Source organism: Rhea pennata, chromosome 4 (genome assembly GCF_028389875.1).
Source record: "Rhea pennata isolate bPtePen1 chromosome 4, bPtePen1.pri, whole genome shotgun sequence".
Taxonomy (NCBI): Eukaryota; Metazoa; Chordata; class Aves; order Rheiformes; family Rheidae; genus Rhea; species Rhea pennata.
The window spans coordinates 74441133-74460327 of NC_084666.1; the positions used below are offsets into that span (position 1 = coordinate 74441133).

The window sequence follows — 19195 nt, forward strand, 5'->3', positions numbered from 1 at the left end:
GCTCTCTACTGTCTTGTCTTAGTAGTGAAACTCATGCTATACAAATCCTGCAAGTCTTGGGGTCTCTGTCTAATACTGGATCTGCCTGTGGCCATAGGAAGTCATCTCCACTCTGAGAGGAACATCTCCTGAAGTCTCTCTTCTCCTTTGTCGGCCACCACCTGGCATACTGCCAGACATTGATCCTTCTTTGTTGGTAAGGTCTTTGGCATGTATTTTTAAAAAATTATTGTTTGAAGGTTCATTTAGTTCGTCTAGTGGGTTAGTTAATGAAATGCAACTCGGGGTGGAAAGATGGGGTGGGAAGGGATGCTCATAGGTGGTTTCTGTGGTAAATCCCTCAAGAGTGTCCAGCAGATTTGAAACGAAGTCAGTCTCAAATAGAAATTTGATTTTTCTGTAACGTACGTAAAGAATTTTGTATAAAATACCAATTTATTTTGTTTTGTTACATTTAAAATTTGAAAAAAGAATTGCCCTATTTACGTAGTGGAAATTAGAGATTTCCCAAAACACGTTTTCAAAATGCTTCAATAAGTAAATTCAAAGAACAGAAGGCAATTTTAGGATATTGTAAAAAATGTCAATTTTATGTATATGTGCGTGTATATGTGTGTGTGTGTGTGTGTGTATATATTTCAGCAAAAGAGAATTAGGATAGCATTTAGAGAGGAGTTCACACCAGTAAAGTAGGATTTCCATAATAAAGGGAAGAAAGTATAAAGATATGGAAAATAATGTCTTCAATTTTTAACTCAATTTAATTTTTAAACAGTAAAAACAGTTCAAGTATGATAAACTTCAATTTATAAACACAAACTTAAAATTAGAGCAAGAAAAGGAGAAATGCAACTGAATAAAGCACTGATACAAATAACTAATCTTGTAATTAACGTATTTGTATTGTGGAGTTATTTTATTAAGTAACAGATATATTAAAAATAAACAAATAAGCCAATATCAGTTTTTATTTATAACAGTATCATGGATTGGTGGATTCATGAACACAAGAATTTGACAAATAGAAACATAAATGATGCTTTCGAACTTTGTGTTTGTTAACAGACATGTCATTCTTGAGTTTATTTGATCAGACAAAACTGTTCTTGATTCTAACTGAACTTAACAATTTGGCTGAACAGTCCCTAGTTTATGTAAATTACAATGGTTTTTGTTGTCTATTAAACTTTTTGCTTAAAATTTTCCCTGCTTGCATTCTGCTTGAGATTATTTTGACTTCAGCTACACTGCAATCATCATCTGTGTATTCTGATTGCAAGGGTTTTCATAGTAATTGTTTAGACGACTACTGGGCAGAGTGCCAAGGCATCTGTCAGCAGGCTTCCCAAGGGTAAAGCTAAGAGTATGTTTGTTTTCCTTTACAGTTGCTTACCAGTATATGTTTGAAAGTTGTGCATGCTTGTCTTGGCAAATTTGTCCTGAATTTGGTGTCACTGGTATGATGCATTCATCCAATTGAGACAACATCTAAATGGAAGGAGCCATTGATTAATTGCTTTTAATAATTTTATACTGTCTTTGCAATTTTTTCCTACCATCAAAACTGGAGTTTAATGCATTAAATGTCCTTGTTTTCTGTAGACTCCCATCCATTCACCCCAACAAGTATTTCCAGATGTCAGCAAAGAAGTTACTGGTCTATCGAACAGAGAACAAGGTGACAGCTCTGATGAAAATGAAACTACTGATCAGAGCAAGAAAAGGCTAAAATCTCCCTCTAGGAGAGACAGCTACAGTGACAGCAGTGGGAGTGGTGATGAGGAGGTGATAGATTCTCCAGCACAGTTGGGCCCTGGCTGGAGTTCTGCCCTGTATAAAACCTCCGATGAAGCTGTTATGCAAGCACATAGCCAGTATGAGACGCACGGTGGTCAGGAAGAGGTCATTCGTACCATCTTATATTCTGCTCATGAGACTCCCAGCAAATCAGAGTTTGAGGACAGGTATGCTACTCATAATGGTCCTGGTAGTATTGCAGAAGATGTCTACAGAAACCATTTCGTTGGGCCTACTTGTGGAAATACGAAGGATTGTTTAATTTTAATTTTTATTTCTACATAAAGTCAATATTGGTTCATATATTCATTTATTGGTGACAGATATATTGCAAGACCTGATCCTACCCTGAATTCTAATATACTGGTAGAAATACTGGAGTTTGTGCCTAGCAAAATGACTTGTTAAATCTTTGCAGAATTCTGTTACGGTCATGATGAAAACGCATTCCAATAGTTTGCTTGTTTATCTGCAGTGATCTGCCACTGGATTTGCCGCTGATCCCAACCTGTAGAACTGTTCCTGATGTCACCACATCAATTTTAATAAATGACTCATATGCTAGTTCCATTCCTGAGCTGACTCCACACCTGGGAGGAATGGCTTCGTTACTCAGTCAATTGGAAAAAAATGCTGAAGAATATGAACCGGTAATTTTCTATTTCTTTCAGTAACATAAATGTACTTGCTGTTATGGCTGACTGGAAGTAGTTTTAGGCATGGTATTAGCAGTAACTGAATAGCAGCTATTTACATAGCAGTAACTGAATAGCATCATTTACAGATGGAATAGTTGAAGGTTGTATTTGCACTAAACTTGGGGGGGGGGGGTGTCTTACAAATGGAATTCACATACTCCACAGTGTGCCATTTGTAATCACTGGACTGTGACTGTTCATATAAATGTTTGCGGATGTTTTCCCTCTAGCCTTGAGGGGTTTTGTGGCATCACTGTGTCCATTAGATATGAACTCCCAATCTGTCAATGCTAAATCTGACTTAACTGTACATGCAGAATTGATGCGTTTGGATTAGATAGTTACATAATCAGTTACTCTGTGAGTGCAGATGCATCCGTGTGTCTGTATGCAGATCTATGCGCATCTGTTTTATGTGTGTCTCTTCTGTCTGGAAGACTGTCATTAAATACTTACCAACATCTTGACAAGGTTATTGGACTAAACTTACGTGCCAGGCTTTTCTTTCTTCCCCAGTAAGATTCTCTGTGGTTGATTGAAAATCATGAGATAAATCGTGGCAGAAGAAACTTCAGGAGATGGTGTGTTGTGTAACATAAGGGACTTATGGTTCCATATTCTCACAAACCTTATCAATTTGCAGACTGGAAATACTGGAAATTGAGTGTTGATATCTCTCAACTATGAGAGTCTTCCAGATTACAAAGCTGTTCTAATCCAATACTCCAGTTTGAGAAGAAGCATGCTGTCCTCTTAGTCTCTAGAGTTTTTCTCAAACCTTCCTGAAGCTGTATTAGTTTCTGTGCAAATGAGATACATCTGTTTGTTTCAAATTCAAAATGAATGCACATTAGAATAGGCAAAGCATATGCATGTATTCAGTTCCAAGATAAACTATAGCCTTGTATCTTCTTGTAGGAAAATACAATCAGCTGCTTTCTTCAGCTGAGTAGTTCTTGATATAGCCAGTGTAGTCTTGTTACTTGAAAAATGCAGAGGCTTTTAATATATGACAGCTAACTGAAGACAGAAATGGTGTCAGCCCTAAAGTGTGACATCATAACTTTGTTTAGATCATAGGCCTTTGGCCCATGCCTAGCTCCGTGCAAAAGATTAGTCCATCTGTACTCACTAGAGCTGCTTACTTCAAGCTGCTTTCCTGAGCCTGCTAGGACAGGTGTCTTGGTACCATCAGGACTTGTGTTCCAGTTAAATGAATAGCTGAATCAGTTGTCTATTTCTAACTGTCTGAAATTGATTAAAGTGTTCAGATTGTTTCTATTTGTCTACATTATAAAATGATGTTTTCTTTCCCTAGGAAGTAGAGCTCCAAGTTACCATGACGAAGTCAGAAAAGGGTAGTCTGGGCTTTACGGTGACCAAAGGAAGTGATAACATTGGCTGCTACATTCATGATATTGTTCAGGATCCTGCCAAAAGTGATGGGAGACTACGACCTGGAGACCGGCTTATAAAAGTGAGAGAATTGGCATTTCCAGATATAGGAATTGTGTGAAAAGGACAACTTTGAGCCTCAAAAAATTTCTGTAGCTAACCTGTTGTTTGAAAGTAAATGTAAAGAAATTTCCCACTGTAGAGTTCAGCAGTTATGTATTTATATCATGTAGTAGATATGTTCTTAATTATAGCATTAGTTTCTGATCCAGTGCAAACTTGCTTGGGGGCTTCTAGTCACTATGAGTAGTCCCAGTGACAAGCATAGCATAGGGCAAGTGCGAGAGTCATTTTTAGATCAGGGCTTTGAAACACTGTTAAACAGTTTAAAATCTTAAAGATGGACCAAGTTGGATTAGGTTCTGAGTCAGACTTTGAGATCTGAGCATATATAAAGAATCTATAGTTTTGTCCTTTTAATGTGAAATGCCAGCAATAGGAGTGATACTAATTCAGTTTCCTCAGTAATGATGGTTGTTCTGCTTGGAACGTAACTAGGAGTTTTCTGGTGTTTTTATCTTTACAGGTTAATGACATGGATGTCACTAACATGAGTCACACAGATGCAGTAAATTTTCTCCGAGCTGCCCCAAAGACTGTCAGATTAGTGCTAGGACGTGTTTTGGAGTTACCTAAGATGCCCGTGTTGCCTCATTTACTGCCTGATATTACACTAACATGCCATAAGGAGGAGCTGGGTAACACAAAGTTATATTACTTTCTGCTCTAATGCGGAATGTTTTTCTTGGTCTAGTTGTCAAAGAAAATAAAGTTAGTTACAAAGAAAAAAACATACTTTTCTTCTTCCTGCACAGGCCTGTCTTTATCAGGAGGTCATGACAGCCTTTACCAAGTTGTGTATATTAGTGACATTCTCCCCAAATCAGTTGCTGCCAGAGATGAGAGTCTGCATGCATTAGATATTATCCATTATATTAATGGAGTAAGCACACAGGGAATGACTCTGAAAGAAGCCAAAAGAATGTTGGAAACATCGCTTCCTAAAGTGGTGCTCAAAGCGACCAGGTATATTTTGGCAATTAATCCTTGCCTGTAACTTTTTCTCACATGATTGTATAAATATATGGGTAAAACATGTTCCTGGCGTGACAGCTGATTTACCAGAGTGATGATAGCTGGCATACTATTCAGAATTGATGCCACAAGGGGCCATACATTCTCAGTTGTTGTGCTTAGTGTTTTCCATGGTTTTAGCTTACATGTTTTGAATGAAACTGGTCAAAATATCCTTTTCTTTAGAACTCTCTCAACACTTCTCATATTTTTGCCTACTTCACACTGTGTGCATTGAAATAGTTATCACCAACACTGTTTAATAAAACTGTTTTTGATTTAAGAAGACCTTTGTCTGTAGTGTTGCACATGTGTGTTCTGTTTTGAGGCATGGAGGGCTTTATTTCACATGCAAAGTTCCCAGAGTTCTAGATTTTGAGCTCTAGCCTGAGACTGTGAGATTGAATCCTTTGTCAGAGGCTAGAATGAAATGGGCTCTGATGAAGTCTTCTAAGCTTTTGGAAATAGGTTCCTAACTACTCACCCAACTACTAATGGTTTACCTCTAATACTGCATATTCTAAACACTCTAGAACACTCTTATTAGAAATCAGAATTAGTGGTCTTACTGACTCTCAGACACGGATGTATTTATGTCTGACTACTGTGATTTTCTTTCTTTCTTTATTTTGTATTAAAATATTTGTAAACGTTTCTTTTCATAGAGATGGTCACCCAGTGATTCCAAAATCCAAAAGCCCTGATCATTCAAATCTGTGGTCAATGAAAGCTAATGGTAAGGCTTACTTGGTAATCTTACCTTATTAAATTATACAACTCTTCTGGTTTATTGCTGCTCGTATATTTTACAACTGTACTCCAGCATTTATTTCAAATAATTAGTGAAGATGCTCATTAGCCACATAATCAAATCCTGGAAGACCCCACCTTGAACTTTCTTTTCTGTACATGACTAGTCATGTACACAAGTAGGTATGCGGTTACCTTTCAGTAATTTCATGTAGGTCTTTCTTTGCTTATATCAGTGCTTAATGTGTAAGAAAATCATGAACTTTACGAAAGACTGGATATATTGTATTTACTGAACCCACTGTTGTCTTATTTATTTTACCGGCCATGTTATATCTCAAATAGGTGGTGGTCTTTTAAATCATAGTATCACTCTTTTTACCAAGTAGGGAATGTCCTTTTGAAGGAGGACACAGGTGTTGGATCATTTTAAAGAAAAAAACAACCCTCTCCCCCCCCAAAAAAAAACAAAAAAACAAGCCACAGCTTTTCTCTGTTGGACAGAAAAAAGAATTTAACATCTGTATAACTTTTGTACCAAACCTTTCTCTTTATTTATAAAATGGTTCTGAAAACACTGTGAACGCCGGTGGCTATTGGAGAAGGAATATCATGAACTGTATTGTTACATTTGGTGCTACATGATTGCAGGGTTGTGTTCTTCTATTCAAGCGAAAGGGAGTCATGTTCTGTTTCTCTGTATAGTGCAGCCATTTTCTTTATGATGTTACACTTGTTTATCGTCAACATTTGTCTTTTGTTCAGAGTTGGTTATTTATATTAGCATTCATCCTCTCTGATCCCATTGAACTTAATATTCCATTATAAAGCCATTATAAAGTGTAGTCACTAAGACATCAGTGTGGCCCCACAATCAGGCAGAAATGTAACTCATTTTACAACATAAACATCCTGTTTCTTTAATAAAAATCATTGATGAGGCTAATTTAATCACTGTGAAAATATCACTGTTAAATTGTTGTCTTTTTCCTTCCTACCCTTCTCCCCCCACACCCCCAATTTTGTTTAGGCTGTTCCCGTGCTGATCACTGTGGTAAAGCAGAAACAACAACTGATGGGCCCAAGGTATATGTTACTCTGTTGTGTGCCTTTCCATTGACCAGAGAAAATACACTTCATACAAGTTTAAAAAAGGAAAAGGCAAAAAAACCCTCTCATATTGTGTTACATCAAACATGCAAATTCATGTTGTCAGTTGATGTGAGCCACCAGTGATCAATATAAATACACAGATTTTTGGAATAGATCTCTTTACTTGGGAATGCATTATAGAAACCCTAGTGTTCCCGTGAGAAGGGTGCAGGACAGGGATTCAGAAAACTTTATTCCTAATTGCTGCAAATGATTACGTATTACACATATATTACACGTATTACACTCACCATATAGTTTTGTTTTATTTTTTTCTCTTGTCTTTTCTGAGAAATGGTGTGATGTGGGACAAGAGTATTGAAACCTGGATATGTTTTGTAGAGGATGTAATAAAAATGTGAAATAGTATCATGTATTCTCTTGTACTAGTTGCTTATTCAAATAGCCAGGTTTTGTTGGCTTTCTTTTCTTTCCTTTTTTTTTCTTTGATCATCAAATTTTGTTTTCTCTGTTTCAATTAAAACTTGTAATGCACTTAAAAACTACCAAATTACAGGTAGAATGCTGCTTCCCTCCCTGCCCCCAGCTATCTCAGAAGGGTAACAGACATGAAATTATTATAGTTCTTTTTTATTTGTAGCTAAGCAGAGCTCTGTGGTTTTTAAGGGTTGCTTGCTGCTAAAATAAAATGCCAAACTCCCAAAAAATTAACCTGTACTGTGCTTTGCTTTGTTAGGTAAATGGCAACTGCATCCTAGGAGTGTCTCATGCGAATACGGAAAATAATATCCATCAAACCGAAGGATTAATGACTCTCACAGGGTATAGAGATATCCCTTCTCTGGGTTTTACCAATCAGACGTCAGATTTGTCTAAACACAGTGACAATTCAGGTAAAAAGAAATGAGATTGCAGCAGCATTATTCAGTTTTTACCTCACAAGTACAGGAGAATGAAGGCAGTAGCACTGTTGAATAGGCTGAAAAATGTCAATGTTAGGCTGACAATCATTTTTAGAAGATCATCTCCTGATTCTGTGCTATGGAAGAATTACTTGATGTTGGAAGCGCGTGGCAGAAATTAGACTCTGTATAGGAGTGAAATGAAGGAAAAACATGATAACAGCATGAATTGATGCCTTAAAAAGATCTTAGAATGCTTCTTGATGTCTGCTCTCTTTTTTTTCTCATTCTCTTTTGGGAAAATTTGTCATTTTATGCATTTCATTTTAGAAACGGAGGTTCTGGAGGATGAGTATTATGATGAGGATGATCACAATGAAGTTGTTCAGTATCTGTTGGATGTTGTAGATGAGGAAGCCCAGAACCTTTTAAATCGTAATAATGCAACGTCAGAGGCCCAAGACCACCTACATCTCAAAAATGCCACGTCAGATGATCATCTATCAGGTACTGAGAGCCATTGAAAACAAAAGCCATTAGCAACAAAATACTTCTTGAAACAAGATACACAGTAAGCATTTAACTTAGTAGGGTGAAGTTGAAATGATTTGTGAAGTGACGGTTTCCCAGTGAGAACATAGATTGTGCTATCCTGTGAAGTTCAGGTGCAGTTCAGAAGTGAAATTTGTTTGGTAAACCTGGATTTTGTTTTCAGTAGTCTGGGAAAACGTATTCTGTTCTAGAATTATTTTGTTTAGGTGCCTAGCTCTCCATGTGCAGTCAGACTTCAAAGTTTCTGTGACTTCAGATTGCAGAACTTGGAATTATGTTGAGATCTCTCCAAAACCAAATCATTTGCCAAGTTGATTTGTCTCTTTTATGTAAGCCTCAGAGAGCTCAGCACCTTCGTCTGTCGGTATAGCTTTTTTCTTTCATTCCATGTCTTCAGCTGCAGTTGTTATTAACTGAGATATGTTGTGGAAAAGGATTTGTGTTTCCTGTGTGGTGTGACGTATGTGTGTATTTTCCATGCGTTCAAGCAAGATGCTTGCTACTGCTGTGGAAGTTCCCTCCAGAATTCAAGATATCCCTTCCAAAATTACCATTATTTTAGCCTCTGTGCTACTCTTTCGATTTAGGTTATTGTCATGATGCATTGAACCCATAAGACTCTAGCAAGTTGATACAGCAAGTAGGATTTTATCCAGTATATTTTTGATGAGAAATTGTTAGTACAAAGAGTAAGCAGACCCTAGATTTAGACCTATTAGAGATCTAAACCTAATTGAATTGGAGAAAAACTGTTGACACGAGAACTTGTTAATTTACTGACAGTAGTCTCTTCATTCATTACACTGTGGCACAGATTTTTTTTTGCTAGGCAAGCGACCTCATATTTCATCACATGTATTCTGCTTGAAAAGAAGGAAGCATAAAGCCTGATTCTCCTCTGCAGTAAGACCCCTTTTACAACACACTGGTAGCAAAAGGACTTGAAAGTGTTTTTCTGTTTCTCTAGCACCTGTATTTCCATATAGTGCTAGACTGGTATAACACTCAGCTCTGGTGATAATTTGACTTCTGGACATATTTTGGCATGTGTATGCATGACAGTTCCCATGCAATGAACATTCTCAAGGGCAAATATGCATCTAAGGCCTTCTACACTTGTCTACTTTCCAGTTTTGTAGTTATGTGCACATTTGAAAGATGCACTGTTTCTGACTGGAAAGGAGGCAGAAAGAAAGTTTTTGAGAAACCTACCTCTAACAATATTTTTCTGTATATTCTGATTTTTGTTTCTCTTTTAGAGCTCAATGGGAAGCTGACAGAAGATAAGTCTGAGGACACGGACTGTGACGGATCATCGTTACCTGAAGATTTTTCGGAGGTGAGTGGGCAAGAAGCTGATAGACCTTTGTCTGTCGATTACCCTTTCTTGGGCATTTTCTTTCAATGTATTATTTTCTTTATTTGCAAAGAACTTGTGTAAATAATCTTATGTGCATTATTGATGGAACCATCTTTGTCAGCAGTAGTTGTAAACTGCGTACAGAATTTTAATTTTGAGGTAGTATATAATTATTCTGTGATAAATTAACTATGCAAGAGAACTAAGCAGAATTAGTACAAGCTGTTTCTCATGTAAAAGCTAACAACTTTTTTTAAAGTGGATGTGATATATTTTTAATATTATTTTAGGCATTTTGGCTCAGAAGTTTCCTTGGTTCCCTCTCAAAAAAAGGGCACAAGTCATAGTGAATACTGTGTAGACTCATCTGTCCCAAATGTCAATGTGAGGTTTCTTCTCTCCTTACTGACTTACTGGATGTCCAAGTTTTGTGTCTCATATTTCAAATTAGTAGACCTCTGTCTGTCCAGCACATCCTGGCTGTTGCAGCTTTTTCTCCAGTTGTTAGAGCTGAAAGTCAAATCAGGAATCTGACTCAGTGTCAGCATTCCCTAGGTGATCCAAAAGTAAAACTGCATTTGAAAACATCAGTAGAAACTGTTCTAAGATGGCCTGATAAATATAAATCACTTTGGAGAGTTTCTTCTCAGAAAGAAAATTGAAAGGTCCTGTTCTCTGCTGAGTCTTGAACTTCTATTGAGGAAGGAGTGCATATGATTAACTACCTTTTAGAGGTAAAGCCCAGTTCTGTTCTGCACAGAAGTGAGTGCCTTGACAGGAGGCAAAAATGAGGCATTTAGGTTCACTATTGAGTTTTCCTCATTAAAGTTTTAAAGAATTAAAAGTGTATTGTATAAGTTTTACGTGGTGCTAACGCTTCCTTAAGTCAGGAAGGATTTAAGATTTTAAGATCCTTGTTTTCAGTAGTCTCTCTACAGATACTCAGTATTCTCCTCTCTCTTTTTTTTTGGAGTTAGTTAGATGTTGAAAAGAGCAATGCCTTTGAACTTGGTCCCCTTCAGAAATACTCCCTGTATCTATTCACATAGTTTGAAATTTACTGTGGATGAGTGTTATATCTATGACCTTGCTTATGACCAAATATTTCTTCCGCTAGCCAACACACACAAATGGTTGTGAAGAGCATTGTGAAGTAAAAGCTACGTTAGAAAGGTAAGGCTTTCTTTCGAGTACTGGCTGAAAGTAAACATGTACAATGTGGAATCTCTGAAGAGGGATAAATTATAATGCAAGCAAACCATAAAATACCTGTGCAATGTCTTGTTGAATTGCTTTCTGTCCATTCTTGTTATCCAAGAGGTTGTAATTTGCCTGAATATTAGTCAATTATTATAAGGTTTACCATATCCTGACTGAATTTATTCCTTTGGTATGTTATTACAGCAAATAACTGGGAGATGCATTCAGATGCCAAAGAACTTAATTAGCATTGTGCTAATAATACGGTACTTTATTATGAAAAAAAAGTTCCAACTAATACCGTCTTCAGTCTGAATCTTATCAAGCTTCCTTAATGTGATTTTTCCTGGTTGTGGAGCACAGTGCTCACATTGTCCACTGATCCATCTGTTCCCACTTGGGTGCTTTGAGGCTTTATTTTTTTTTTTTTTTTTGTACGGAAAACTAAGGACAAACCTGGCCAAGTTATTAGCTATCCCTTTGAGCCACCTATTTCAGTCTTGAAAATTCCCAGGATGGTAATATGCTAGGTAATTCTAATCCTCAGTTTAGGTAATGTTTCTGCCAACGTGCATGTACTTTTTTTTCTCTTGATTAAATTTTTGGGAAGCTTGGTTAAAATCTTGGCATGAAAAGTGACATTCTGACATGTAAATACTTCGTATGTTTACCACTATGTTCAACAAACCTAGAAAATTCGCTATTGAAAGTTGATAGTCTAGTGCATACATAGTGAATTTTGAAAAGTACAAATCTGTTTCAGGATGCAGTTTGGCTACTTTGAGATGTAATTGCAATGAAAAAATTACTAGGCTCATATCTTCCCAGCTATTTCCAATTTAGAACACTTGCAATTATAAATTACTTTCTGGCAATGCCTTGGATTCCAGTTACGTTGGATATCTCCAGGTGTTCTTTTTTACTTCCATTCCTTGTCCTTTTTAGGTCACCTCCACAACCTCCCTTGAACCAAGCAGATGAAGATGAAATCACATGGGGAAGTGACGAACTACCAATTGAATCAATAAACCAGGAACGTTTACATAAAGGCAAGAACTTCAATAAATAAACAATCAGTGCAAAATTGAGGATCATATTATATAGGCAGAATGTCAGAAATGCATTTAAAAATCATGTGCTTAGAGGGCCTGATTCTGATAGGTACAATGGGAAATTAAACAGCTTAGCAACACACTTGAAAGGATCTTTACAGCAATTGTGACAGTTTGCAGGAACAAGTATTGGCAGTGTTGGGCCTGTAGTCAGAGTTGAAACCAGCTGAGATTTTCTTCCGTATTATCTATTTGACAAAAGCTCTAATGACATATGATGATTTGTGTCATTTGACTGTTATCAAATCAATATCTTATATGTGCTTAGCATATCAGATACTCCATGCTCAAAGTACACAATGTTTTCCCTTTACGTTGAGCCTCGTTTTTCCACTGTTACTCAATTTGGCAGAGTGAAATACTACTTAATTTGATGCATTTGGCAGAATCTAGCCTTCACTTGTTGAAAGAGTATTAGAAATTTCAAGTCCTGAAATTCATATGCCGCAGATTTGTGTCTATAGTGTTCATTAAACGAAGAAAAGAATAATCTATGAAAACCTTTTGACTAAGTCAGCAGATTTAGGATGTTTTCAGTTATGATGCCAGAGAGACTTTGAGTTTATTAATTTTGTTGTGTTTCAGAGGAACACTGAAGCCCATTTGCCTTGGTGTAAAGCAAGTTTTATTGGAAAACAGTGCATTTAGCATGTCTTAAAATTACCACTTAAAATAGGTTTTGGAAGTGAACTGCTAAAAACAGAGTCACAGACTGTGGTGTTTTAGTGCACAGTTCTGAATTCATCCTTATGTATATTCATCCATCTTGTCAAATACTAAGAATTACACTTGATGTGTTTGTTTCAGTGTGTTTATTGGAACTTCAATCAAATACTCTTTCTAGTTCCTGGATTGACCAAAGCTGATTTTGCTTGTGTATTGTTCTTGTTTTACTTGTTTTTACATGCCTAACAAATAGAGGTTATCCGTGTACCACCTAGGGTATACGGATGGATTCTAGAGCTAGTAGGCAGCAAACAGAAGTGAAAAGATTGTTTCCTTCAAGGATGCTTCTATTGGTCCTGGTTTCTTATAAAAATATAATAATGGTATATGAGTCAGACATGCATGACAAATAAAAAAAACATATACAGCGTAACAGGCAAATCGTAATGTTGCATTGCAGTTGACGTTTCCATAGTTAAGCTATTTATGTGAGCACATAAATCAGTCTTTTTGTTCTTCTAGATGGTCCTTTAGTCACAAATGAAGAGATCTCTGCACTCCCTACTGTGAAAGTGCTTCCTGGAGGCAAGTACACAGGAGCCAAATTAAAGTCAGTCATCAGGATGTTGCGAGGGTTGCTGGAACAGGGTGTCCCTTCTAAAGAGATTGAAGTAAGTAACTATCTGTCCTTTTAAGTCCTTTTTTCTAAAATTTTGCCTTTTGACAATACGAAGCAGTTAAAATTGAATGGTTGATTCATCACTGCCTTAAATACCACAGCTCTTTAAAGGAGTGAAAAGACTTCTTTACCAAATGTCTTCCCCTTCCCCCACCAGCAGCTGAGAGATAAGGTTAGGCTGAGCTGCAGCTTGATTCAGAAGTGCATTTGCATTTTATTATTTCTTGAAAATTCTTAAATGAGTATGAAATTAACAGACATGGAGAAGGTTAAATAAGCACTACAAAATCCAGCTGCAGCACTGGAGAATGTGAAAATAGTTCTTTCAAAGGTTTAACAGTCAGCCATGTTAGACTGCCTCTTTTTTTGGGAGAAGGAGCTAAAGTATTTGCCAAATAACAGTTCCCACTCCCCACAGGCAACCCATGCTAGCTATATGAAATGAGATTTGTTTCTGTGATTTTTCCTGTTTTACGTCTATTAGAGACTTGGTTATAGAGCTGCTCTTAACGTTTGTTATTGCTCAGCACATTCTACTGAATATGTAATTATTTGTTTATAGAATCTTCAAGAGTTAAAACCTTTGGATCAGTGTTTGATTGGACAAGCGAAAGAGAATAGGAAGAAGAACAGATATAAAAACATACTTCCTTGTAAGTCCTAATCTGATGTTCAGTGCTGTTATTTTGTCTCCACCTGTATGGTCTGTTGAATTGGATCAGAGGAAGGACATCTTGATTCTTAGTCCCAGTTCTACTGCTTTGTAGCCAAAAAAACGCCAGAGTATCTGCTGCCCATTGTCTAAACATGCAAAGCGAACATTCATAGAGAGTTAAAGATCAGTGAGCAAAGACTAATACCATAAGTAGAGATGGATATCTAAAAAATTTTTCAGTTGTTTCAGCAGATCCTGCTTGAAACAGGATGAAATACATTCACATATATGGAGTCAGACAGCTTTCCCCCATTTTACACATGTAAATTTGGTATAACACATGTGTATACTATTGTCAATAATCTTTCTGCAACAAAATTCTATTTGTCTTGGCTATGAAGTTTGCAGTTGAGAAGGAAGAACTGACGAAGACTAGCTCTCAGTGAGAAACTTTCAATCTGAAGTCCAGAGGTGCTCTAGTTCAAGTCACATACCCTGCCTGTCCTGTTGGTTGGATTTGGCCCTTAGCTTTTTTTTTCTTCATGAAAAGAGAAGTGCTGATTAGTGCCCTAAAGCAAATATTACATTGATTTTATATATTCTTGAAATATTTGTGAGTGTCTTTGGAGAAGACAAGTAGCATGGGAGTGTGTCAAGCTTGGCATCTCTATTGTTAGGAGAGTTTAATTATGTACATGTATAGCATTAAAGTAATTTTGTTTGTGTTGGGATTGCAGATGATACCACCAGAGTACCTCTGGGGATTGATGGTGGATACATCAATGCCAGCTTCATTCGCATGCCAGTGGGGAATGAAGAGTTCATTTACATTGCATGTCAAGGACCTCTCCCTACTACTGTAGCAGATTTCTGGCAAATGGTCTGGGAACAAAACTGTACTGTGATTGCCATGATGACTCAGGAGGTTGAAGGAGAAAAGATAAAATGCCAGCGTTATTGGCCAGATGTACTCAATAAAACTATCATGATAAATGATAGGCTCCGGCTTGCTCTTGTAAGACTCCAGCAGCTGAAGGGCTTTGTCGTTAGAGTGCTGGAGCTAGAAGATATCCAGGTAAGTGAATCGAATTCTTCTGCATGCTGAGAATGTATTTCGAGTGCTGATATTTCTGTCTTCAAACTTCTGTCTTGCCTACTTTCAGTCACAATGTCTACATTGAGCAGTAACTTGGAGTTCTCCTTGCCTGATCATTGCTATTAGGCAATGCTTCCTCTTTACAGATTATGCTACCATGTGACATTTACAGGAGAAGGTCTTTGGTCCAGGGGATGATTTAATGATGTTAATGAGACTAAATGTGATTCCTTAGATGCCCTTGGCCACAAAAGCAGAAAGATATGTAGGCATGAAGATCTCTAACTCAGTGTGACTGTTTCATTACTTTATGTGATTAGTGAGCACAGTTTGCACGGTGAATCTCGTACTATTTAATTACCTGCTGCTTCCTTTCAGTGCAGCTCATTGTTTCTCTTATTTTATTGAATTACGTACTACTTGTAATTTGGTCTCTCTCCTGAGACTGTTTCTTTTAGGAACTTACCTGTTCCCTTTTTGTCTCCCTGTGTGATATTTTGGTGTTACTGTGTTCTTAAATCTCAGACAGGTGAGGTACGGCACATCTCGCATCTGAACTTCATTGCTTGGCCTGACCATGACACCCCTTCTCAACCAGATGACCTGCTCACTTTTATCTCCTACATGCGGCATGTCCACAGATCAGGACCTATCATAACTCACTGCAGTGCGGGCATTGGACGGTCAGGGACCCTTATCTGTATAGATGTTGTTCTAGGGTTGATCAGCAGAGATCTTGAAGTGAGTACTAAGAGGATGGACTAAAGCATGCTTTTGACTTGAATGAACTGCATTCCATGGGAAGTATTCAGTTATTTAAAGAACTGAACCTAGCCTCAATGACAATGTTACTCCTGTGTTTAAAATGAAGGAATAAGGACAAAGCAGATAGTCAGAAACTCGAGGTGTGCGAACACTTCAGCCTGAAACAGTGTTACAATAAAATTCTTTTTCCAGGACCGCCAAAGATACACTTTCTGTGATCCACAAGAGGGTGCTAGCTTTCTTATGTTTGCATCCTTCAGTGAGCTGGTATGGCAAAACCCTTTGTGGATTTTTAGAGGAGATGAATTATCATGCCATGCTTAGCACAGTAAGGCTTATAAGCAGTTCCTTAACTTCTAGAGTTTTGTAGTCCTGGGGAAATTAAAAGCATTTTGCTAGAGTAGGCCAAAGGCCTCAATTTTCTGCACGATCAACTCTTAAAAGTAAGCCGGGGAGCCTGTGGAGGTATATGGTGGTAGAAGAAAGAAAAGGAGAACATCTTACACAGGAGGGCTGCGTACTTTCTGCGTGGAGACAGCTCATGCTGGTAACCTGCCAAATACGCATGGAGTATAGTAAATTTTGATTTGTTCCACTGCTAAATGTTTAATATACTTGGTTGGATTCTTTGCTGCAATGCTGGGAATTATTGTTGTGTACGCATGTGTGCCCCTCTTTTGGACATTTCACCTACTACTGTTTGTCTTGGCAGTTTGACATCTCAGACTTGGTGCGCACGATGCGTCTGCAGCGGCATGGGATGGTTCAGACGGAGGTGAGTCAGACTTGTCCGGATATGCACTGCAGGAAGGACACTGGGATCACAATTCTGATGTGCCAGGAAACTTTTAAAATCCCATAATGATTATCTTTGTGTTCAATACTGCAATGCTTGTGTTGTGAGAATTAAAATGGATGTATACTGGTGCATATTGGTCTGTATTTAACAATTATATGCAATTTTTAATGTGCTGTGCTCTCTCAATCTATTCTACTAAGGATCTGGAGTTTTATTCTATTAAAGCAAGTGTTAGAGAGGAAATCATATGAGCTTTTTGGCAAAAACTTGGATTAGATTCTGAAGAGAAAGCCTAACTGTAGCTGCTGTGAATCACTGAAACTACTGGAGACGTCCTGAAATCTCCTTTAGGGAGGTATTAAAGCACAAGTTAAGTGACTCTTTTAGGAGTTATCTAGATCTAGAGCTAATTAATCTTACCTTGGATTTGGACATGTCAATACTGTTGACTGTTCATACTTCAATCACTTCTCTGAACACTAAAGACTTCTCAAATCATACATATATATATTTTTTAAACAGAGCTATCAGCCCCCTCCACCCCCAACATATATTAGCTCCCAAAACTATATCACCAAGATTGTAAGATGAGATATTCCATTGTAATCTAAGTTCTATATCAGGTGGTTTGATGAAAGACCTTAGTCATTTGCTTGCATCATATCTGCTTTTGTAAAGTACTTACTATCTTTGAAGCATTTTTGATGTGAAAGGAGTAAAAATTTAATGTATGAAAATACTCTTTTAGTATCAGGGGAGAGCCTATATAGTCTGAAAGTTGCATATTTCTCCATTGTGTATTTTTCTTTGTTTAACTTTCAAAATAATATTGAAGTCAAGCACTGTGCACCTATGAAGAACAGATGAGCATGAGTTGCTTAGTTAGTGTAAGCATTTGTTTGATGTGCCTGGTGATTTCCTTTCCCCTGCAGGATCAGTACATTTTCTGCTATCAAGTTGTCCTGTATGTCCTGAATCATCTCCAAGATGAACAACAACAGAGAGGCAAATGAAATGCTGAACCTGAAGTGCTTTTAAAATAAGAAAGTGAGGAAATCCAGAGGCTCTTGCATGTTTTGATTGTTCTGCCAGCCAATATTATTCCAGTCTCTTTCTTCAGTTGCTATCAAGTGTCTTTGCTATACAGTCTGTCCGTTGTTCCAGCGAAGGTATATAGTATATGGAAAAGGTCTAGCTCATACAGTACCACTACTATCTTCAGCCTATGGACTCATGTGAGAGTTTGTATAACAGTAAATAATATTTAATAAAGTTGCATTTTTGCAGCTTTCTTAATCTGTGATAAAGTACTTAAATAAAAATATTTTAATTAAAAAAATGAAAAAAAATCTTATGATGTCTCCTGCAGTTCTGCAGCTGCTCTGGGTATGTTTCTTATGGGGTGGGATGTGAGAGTACAAAGCAGCATTTTATCCCAGCAAACTTAATTACAAAGACATTTTATTATTCTCTTTAAAAGCTTGTTTATGGCACGGAATTTTTTTGGCATTTTAGTACAGTTAGAGCTATTTTATAGAGGGTATCTTTAAATCAGTATTTAAGCTTAAAAGACGCCTGCTAGTATAACAAAGATAGTGAATGTTTACTGTAAGTATTGCAGTTTATTATGTTTACTTGGTAGAGTTTCATGTATATATTTATATACTTTTATAGAAAAAAAAGATGAATTATTAGGTGTCTAAACTTATAACTGATTAGGCATCTCCACTCTGTAAATAAAAATACACTTAAAATATATTGATCAGAGGGTCTGGGTATTTTTGTGTCCTCGTGACTGATTTCTCTGGCCTTACATGCCATCCTTCAGTATGGTTGCTGCGCATGTTACGTAATTTGCATCACAAGGGCATGCGCATCTTGAATTTTCAGTGTCGTTCTGTTCTACTATGTTGATATCAGAAAAGCTGCTAAACCATGAGTTCCTTTCAGGAAAGCTTCCACACTGTGGTGGAAAGAAGAGGATATTTTCCCTTTCCTCCTTATTTTGGGGCATAATTGGGCATGGAGACCTGTATCACTTTTTCTTTTTCTTTTTCTTTTTTTTTTTTCTTGATGTGTTTGTACTTGGATGCTATGCCAGTGAGATGACAGCAATGTAATCTACTCTGCTTAATTCAAGCAGGTTTCAAGTGGGAGGGAGAATATCAGATTCTGAGTGTTTTGATAATATTAGAAACAGTTGAAACTGTTCTGAAAGGAAATCTTCATTTTGTGCTGTATGGGAACCTTTAGCATGAATAACTGCAACCAGCAGTTGCAGGTTGCAAAAGGACTGTTCCTAGGTTTGAGCAGTGTTCCTCTCCCAGCTGACAGGAAGGGTTTATGTCCTTGATAGAGCTGATGCTTATGCCTTGTTATGTGACTAGTGCTATCAGGAAGTGTACAGGAGTAGCAATTTCATAGCATTCTACATTTCAAGGGTAGAAATAAGTTCAGAGACTTGTGATTCTCTAAGGTGTTAAGTCTTCAGAATATTAGCTTACAGTGTTCTGTTCTCTGAA

General features: G+C 37.2%; 1 protein-coding gene across 5 annotated transcripts in view; it reads left to right on the top strand.

The window, feature by feature from the left end:
• Positions 1 to 18387, top strand: part of PTPN13 (protein tyrosine phosphatase non-receptor type 13) — a 111109-nt gene extending 92722 nt beyond the window's left edge. For 4 of the 5 annotated variants that reach the window (XM_062574320.1, XM_062574321.1, XM_062574322.1 and 1 more), the window contains 19 exons: positions 98 to 196; positions 1603 to 1964; positions 2273 to 2447; positions 3814 to 3972; positions 4477 to 4648; positions 4766 to 4976; positions 5690 to 5760; positions 6805 to 6860; positions 7624 to 7780; positions 8120 to 8296; positions 9601 to 9680; positions 10819 to 10874; positions 11847 to 11950; positions 13202 to 13350; positions 13921 to 14011; positions 14751 to 15088; positions 15635 to 15850; positions 16587 to 16649; positions 17606 to 18387. In XM_062574320.1, coding sequence (XP_062430304.1) covers positions 98 to 196; positions 1603 to 1964; positions 2273 to 2447; positions 3814 to 3972; positions 4477 to 4648; positions 4766 to 4976; positions 5690 to 5760; positions 6805 to 6860; positions 7624 to 7780; positions 8120 to 8296; positions 9601 to 9680; positions 10819 to 10874; positions 11847 to 11950; positions 13202 to 13350; positions 13921 to 14011; positions 14751 to 15088; positions 15635 to 15850; positions 16587 to 16649; positions 17606 to 17686 — 2817 coding nt within the window. In that variant the 3' untranslated portion in view covers positions 17687 to 18387. Of the gene's footprint in view, positions 1 to 97; positions 197 to 1602; positions 1965 to 2272; positions 2448 to 3813; positions 3973 to 4476; positions 4649 to 4765; positions 4977 to 5689; positions 5761 to 6804; positions 6861 to 7623; positions 7781 to 8119; positions 8297 to 9600; positions 9681 to 10818; positions 10875 to 11846; positions 11951 to 13201; positions 13351 to 13920; positions 14012 to 14750; positions 15089 to 15634; positions 15851 to 16586; positions 16650 to 17605 lie in introns of those variants that run through there. The other variant, XM_062574324.1, reaches the window with a different exon arrangement.
• Positions 18388 to 19195: the final 808 nt, after the last annotated feature.